This window comes from Euprymna scolopes, chromosome 14 (genome assembly GCF_053919585.1).
Source record: "Euprymna scolopes isolate OS-2025 chromosome 14, ASM5391958v1, whole genome shotgun sequence".
NCBI classification, from domain to species: domain Eukaryota; kingdom Metazoa; phylum Mollusca; class Cephalopoda; order Sepiida; family Sepiolidae; genus Euprymna; species Euprymna scolopes.
In genome coordinates this window covers 54,541,464-54,548,254 of record NC_136495.1, presented here as the reverse complement: position 1 = coordinate 54,548,254, position 6,791 = coordinate 54,541,464, and the positions used below count along the sequence as shown (strand labels likewise).

Sequence of the window (6,791 nt, the reverse complement as noted above, 5' to 3'; positions counted from 1 at the left end):
CCTTCTCATAGCTTTGTGATGAACAGTTTTTTTGACTACAAATAACAAAATCTGTTTCACTAGTCATGTGTGGCAAATACTAGTCTGTACTGTAAAAAAGAATATTTTTTGATCGATTTTTATATTTAATCCTGATCGATATTTTATTTTTGATTAGTCATAAGGTAAGTGAAGGAACCGTTACAGCATTTATTCTTAGATAAACTGTGTAGCAATAATTGTTTTCAATATCCTTGGTTTCAGAAACACAAATTTCACTATAATGCATTTCGGTTCATACATAAACAAGTGTGAAATTTTATTTGTTTGTTATAAGTTAAAAATAAATCCTCCACCCCTACCCCAAACTTTTTTTTTTTTTATCCTGATTAAATGTTTAGCACTCTGAGTGAAAATAGTCTTTTATTCAATTTACTTTAGAAGGTTGTGATTTTTAGTTTCTTCAATTTTCCCGGGTAACGCCGGGACACTAGTCTTACTAGTTGATAATAAAGCAATGGACATTTGATAAGCTGAGTTTAAACTGAGTTTTTTTTTATTATTCTATCCTGTATGTGTGTGCGCGCGCGCACTCTACACAGAATTATAATCATACCAGTTAATCTGAGATTCCCACTGAAAACTGCCTCGTATAGTGTAAACAAATACCAAGAATCTTCATTGGCTTCAAATGTGTTTACCGCCCAATATTTTATTTATTTTTTTTTTTATTGCATCAAGTGTTTATTTGACAAGATCTATTGATTTTTTTTTATAACTAAATCCTCAGCACTGCCCCCCCCCCCCCCGAAAAAAAAAGGGGATTGAAAAATGTTGGAAGTTCAACAACTGGACAAGTAGACTCAGTCTATTTTCCCGCCTCATCCTTTCCAACATTGCTTAATATTTATCACATGTCAGCCAATTTGCAAACGTGCACCTGTTTTAAAGATTTCTCATTTTTCTCCCCTTTCTCTTCACCTAACACTTCGTCAGATTCTTTAGATTTCGAGTCAGGTGTCTGTCGGCTGGCCAAAGTTACAAATCCGTTAGCTCCCTTCTCCCCCTCTTTATTTTTTATTTATTTATTTTTTTTAATTATTTGCAAGCAAATACGACTTCCTGTGTTGCTATTTTAATGGTCCATTTAATTGTAGATGATGTTGAAATCCATCAGAGAAAATAGCGGAGTTTATTTTTTTTCTTATTTATTTTTATTTTAAAGTGAAATAACAAATCTCGTCTTCGCTAATGGAAAGGAAAATGTTCTTTTATCTAAAAAGCTGAACGTTTTTGGTTAGATAATAATAATTAATGACGTCCTGGTGAAACTATTAAACCGAGAAGCAAAAAAAAAAAGTTGGCTACCAAACTGAATTTTAACAATGAATTTCCGTTTGATGGCAATATTTGATACTCACGTTTTAATTGCACGCGTGTTCGGAATATATCTTTCTCTAATCACACGGCAAACTTTTGTGCGTGTTTTTTTTTTTTTTTTTTTTTTTTTGTAAGTGTTGACAAATACGATCCACATATCTGATATTAGAAAGATATTAGAGAACAGTTTGTTAACATTTAAGGCTTATGTTTATTCACATTTAGTGGTTGGAAACTAGGCATAAAAAGAATGGTTAAAGAAGTGTAATATATGAAGGTATACAATAGCAGAAATGGATCCTAATGCTACATCACAGAACATGCGTATTTTGTTTGGAAAAAGGTGTGAATTCATGGAAATGCAAAGTTACTTACAGAGTTTCAACCATGGGAGTCACAATTCAGAGAAAACACAAAACAAAGTTTTGGCTATTATCTGAGAGTCAGTTGACTCGATCAGCTAGAAAACAGATAGAACTATTATAATTCGAAAAGCATACTTTTTATATGCTACCTAGATTATAATATCTCTGATTTACGAAAGGGGGTCGCATGTATCTTTAATTTGGGCGACTTTTACATGCTATTTTCGCAATATTTTTTACTCTCTGTGTGTTTCTTTGGCTTTTCTGTGTTAAAAAAAAAAAGCGAAACTGCGAAAGTGAAATCGTGTTCTCGGCCTTTTGTGGCGAGACGTCCAGAAAAGCGATGAGCTTTAATCAATGCAGGAGAAATTCCTTATATCGGGCAATTGCTATTCATAAGGACACTCCCCTTTTTATGGGTAGCTGGTTTTCCCCAACATCTTGGGGAAACAAAACGAAAATAAACTGCCTTGCAGCCAAAGTTAAGTGCAGGATTTCTTTCTGCTATGGCGTGGTGTTTGACCTCATTTAATTCACGCACCTGTCACTTAACTTTTTAATCATTTAATTTCATCCATTCATAGCATCGAGGTAAGTTATCACGCTTTTTTTCTGCCTTCGTCTCAAGGATTCGAGTTCGAGCCTACCTGCCTACAAAAACTTTTTTTTAAATTTCCTTTACACCTACAAACACCCAGGCAACGCCGGGCACCCCCGCTAGTCATTAATATAACATAAAACATCTTATCGCAGATAGTTCAGCTTTCGTGTGTGTGTAGCATATGGTGAAGGAAATAGCACATGGACAATTAGGAACAATAGAGATAATTATTCACGGTTGCTTAGTTATACACATTTATTGTGAAGACACACACATACGACAAATAAAACATAACACATAAGAAGGTTAATAGTCTGAGTATTATGGCTGAAAACAGACGGGAATGATGTTTATTCCTCCATTTTAAAAACCATTCTGCTTTGACCCACTCTGTCTTCCGGTCGTTAGTCTCATGAGAAGTTCCGAGAATTTAAAGTCTCGGACTGAGACAAGGGAGGCAACTTTTTCCTAAAAGGTAAAGAGTTACTCCTTTTATATTGTACTTTTTGTGTCGTCCTAACAGAAACCTTTAAACAAAAGTATACTTTTATTTTAGTTTCACATTGTGTAAACAAGGCATGAAGCCACTTGATGTAAGGAACTACAACAAAATACCATTTCAAGATCAAAAATTAGCTAATAAGTGGGTACTAGTGCAGAGACTGATCCGGACGTAAATAATAACGTTATTATTTAAAAATCCATTCTTAACATGGGGAGGGGAGGGTGTTTTGTACCTATTCTATACTTCAAACTTACAATTGAATAAAAAAAAAACATATCATAAACTTTAATTAAACTTGGAAATATGATTTAAAAAATAGCGAGGATCACTCTCTGCACTAGCACCGATAAGTGTTAGGTGGATAGATTCGGACTCAGAAAATAGCAATTCTTTCTTTGTCAGAAACATCGTTCATGGAATGTGAGGATTAAAGGATAAAATAAGAAAAGCGAGTTATGAGGCTTAAAAAAAAAAAAAGTTTGTATTTGTATTATTTGGATTACTGTTCTCATCTTTAGACTACTTTGGTAGTCTGAATAATCCAAATTATCCCTATCTAACAGATTTACAAACATAGCTTTGTATTAGTTAAATGAAAACAAAGACATTGAACATCGTATTTCAAGATGGCGTCTGTAAAGCGTTCATAAGTAACGAATTCGAAGGCCATTTTAATATTCATTTTAAACACATAATTCGTTAAACATTTAATGTTTATGAAGGGTCTAAGCTCACGTTTCTGATCAGAAGAATAAAACAATGTATCAAGTTTAACATTACTCTTAGTCGGTTGAAGTTGTAGCTGGAGAAAAATAAAGGAAATAAACGCCATGCAAAAAACATGGTGAAGAAAATTAACAAAACAAAAAAAAAATAGTCTAACAGATAAAGTAGATATGTCAGAATTATTGCTATTTAGGTCTGACTTGGAAAATGTGGCTGATGTGTGTGTGTGTGTGCTATTTAGATGTTCCATACTAGCATTAGTTTCCATTTTAAAGATTGAATTTTAGTCAAGTTACTTATGATTTGTATAAATTCTGTTTTTTGGTTTTTTTGTGGTTTTTTGGGGTTTGTATTACTGTACACATAGATTCGAAAAAGTTGTAAAAAAACAAATATATAACAAATAAATGTTATCAAAGGCAAGATAAGTTACTTTTCTGCCAAACTGGATATATTTTTTGTGTTTTTATTCAATGTAACATATTTATTCAGCTCGAAAAACATACAGTGTTTGCCGATGTATTGGAAAATTCAAGATGGCGTCTCACACCCTCTTTAGCACGGTAAGTTTGGGAAAAGGTGTTATAAATAAAAAACTAGACAAAATACTATTAAAAACCCGCCGAATATATGTCAACCTACGTCACGTAACATATATTGAGCGAGTTTTTAACAGTATTTTATCCGGTTTTGTATTTATAACACCTTTTCCCAAACTTACCGTGTTAAAGAGAGAATCAGACGCCATCTTGAATGTTCCAATACATCGGTAAACACTGTATGGTTTTCGAACTGAATAAACATGTTACATTGAATAAAAACACGAAAAATATATCCAGTTTGGTAGAAAAGTAACTTATCTTGCCTTTGATAACATTTATTTGTTATATATTTGTTTTTTGACAACTTTTTCGAATCTATGAGTACAGTAATACAAACCCGTTTTTTTTTTTTTTCTCTGAATTTAATTTCATTTGAAAAATGGTACGAAGTTTTAGTAGGAATATTTTACTTTTACTTGAACTTTTTCTTTAAGTTCTTGAAAAAAACAAATCATAAATTAAGGATTTAAAAATGAGTTTGAATTTTTTTTTTTTTTTTTGCTGAGTGAAAAGGAAGTTGTCTTGTAGAATCGTACATCATTCTATTTGATAGGTTACTGTCCTACTCAATTAGGATGGAGGGGGCTTATACAAATGGTGTAATTAAGTTGTTAGTTGAATCTCTCTTCTCTCTCTATCTCCTTTTCTCTTTGACATTTTGGATGGCTTTCTTTGATGCTTCCGGTTTTATTGTAATTCAAATCCAATATAGGTTTCGTCTCTCTCTCTCTCTCTCTCTCTCTCTCTTTCTATCTCTCTCTCTCTCTTTCTATCTCTCTCTCTCTCTCTCTCGCTTGCTCATTGGCCAATGCAATTTTGTTGAAAATGATGTCGTCCTGTATCTTCAACCACGCAAGTATGATTGTACAGTCGCAGTAACAAAATATTCAGCCAAGAAGAATGGTCATTGCGATTCAATATAATGATCGAGAAGAAACATTGGCTTATTTCAAATCTGCTCGTAATCCTCCTAGGACTGCTACTAATTGCTCTCTTATTTTGGATAATAATGCATTACAGGTGGGTCGTTTGATTTCTATGTCCATCATTTTCATCACTTCATAATATTCATTTTTCGAGATGTGACTCAAGGACGTACTCGGCATTGATTAGGATGGGCTATATGTAGACTAACATTAATAAAAATAAATTTCTCTTAAATTCATAGTCTTTAACCCTTCTAGGCATACTCAACTTTTTCTGGGAATCAATAAGGACCCCTGTGCATCCCTACTCCCAAACTCTAAATAAAATCATGTAAAACAGATTTTTATGGTTGTTGAATGTGAACACAGGCACCATATAAATAAATTGTATTGATAGAAGGAGGAAGCAAACGTGGAATTTTCACATGTCGCACTAGTTGTAGAAATATTTTGGAGTATATAGGGTATCTTTTTTTTTTTTTTTTTTTTTTTTTTTTTTTTTTTTGAGATGGCGAACTTTAAATAAATCACAAAAAAAAAAAAAAATTTTCATTATACAAATATGTGGTTTATTCCAAAGATTTCTTTTTGTTATTTACAACCGATAGTTGCTAAATCTGTAGTTAAAAAAAAAAAGAGAGTTGTCAGTTTAAAGTTTATTGCCTCTATCAAACTCTGGAACCTATATATTTTGAAAAGATGTGAAGGTCAGAGTAGTCTGAAAAATTAAGAAAATAACAACCAAGATGAGGATAATAGTCTGAATGATACAAATAACCCAAATAGATTCCTGTATTTCATTAGAAATTAATTTTAAGACCAACATCTATAAACTATGCAATGAACATTCAGTTTGAACTTTAACATATTTTACCATTTGATACAATAGAAATTATACATTTTTAAACTGAATAAAAAAAATGGATAAATTATTTTTTATCCCCCCCCCCCCCACAAAAGGGCTTGTAAATTCACTGTTGTCGCACTTTTCTTAATAACTACGCTTTGGAATTTTTTGAAATTTTGTACAAACATTAAACATGATATGAGTAAAAAAGTAACAGAACAGACAGATTTTCCGGGAAAACTCCGGCTGCCCTCCTTTCGGGTTAAAATGGCTAAAATTGACATTTTTGTGCTTATTAAAATAAAATTGATGCGTTGGATTTTTATAAAACTTTCTGAAAAGTTGTAATGAATGATTTCTATGTAATTTTGTTTGTCTATACTTTGCGATAACTCTTGGGTGTGCCCCAGAGGCTCTTTTTAAGCGCTAATAAAAACACTCCATTTTTGGAACTATTTTACCATATTTGTCCAAAATTTTCTGTGTATGTCTATTTAGCAGTTTTGCATGGTGCTGAATTCAAATTTAAATATGTTAATGCCTTGGGGACTTTTGGGGTTAAATGGGGTGGGCGCAAATGATGGTCATTTATGTTTTTGCATGGTGCAGAACTGAAATTTACATATATTAAGGCCTAAAACTGCACTGTTTGTTCATTTTCACCAGGATTTGACGTTCCCTGGGAATTTTGGGGGCTAAATGGAGTGGGGGACAGCAATAGCTGAACTTAGTCATTTTCTTTTATGTCTCGTTCACTGTGCACTCACAGGGGACCATGCATGCTTCACTTGTTCCTATCAAGTCTGTTTTAAAAAAAGCTAAAAAACTATATCGAAATTAGAATAACAATCTTTTGAGGA

General features: G+C 32.6%; 1 protein-coding gene across 3 annotated transcripts in view; it reads left to right on the top strand.

Moving 5' to 3' along the window:
• Positions 1-6,791, top strand: part of LOC145293023 (phosphatidylinositol 4-phosphate 3-kinase C2 domain-containing subunit beta-like) — a 264,977-nt gene that overhangs the window by 131,596 nt on the left and 126,590 nt on the right. Inside the window, exon 1 of one of the 3 annotated variants that reach the window (XM_080139310.1) lies at positions 4,811-5,178. The exons of the other annotated variants lie outside the window; for them this stretch is intronic. Coding sequence (XP_079995436.1) covers positions 5,059-5,178 — 120 coding nt within the window. The 5' untranslated portion in view covers positions 4,811-5,058. Of the gene's footprint in view, positions 1-4,810; positions 5,179-6,791 lie in introns of those variants that run through there. 3 annotated transcript variants of the gene reach the window in all.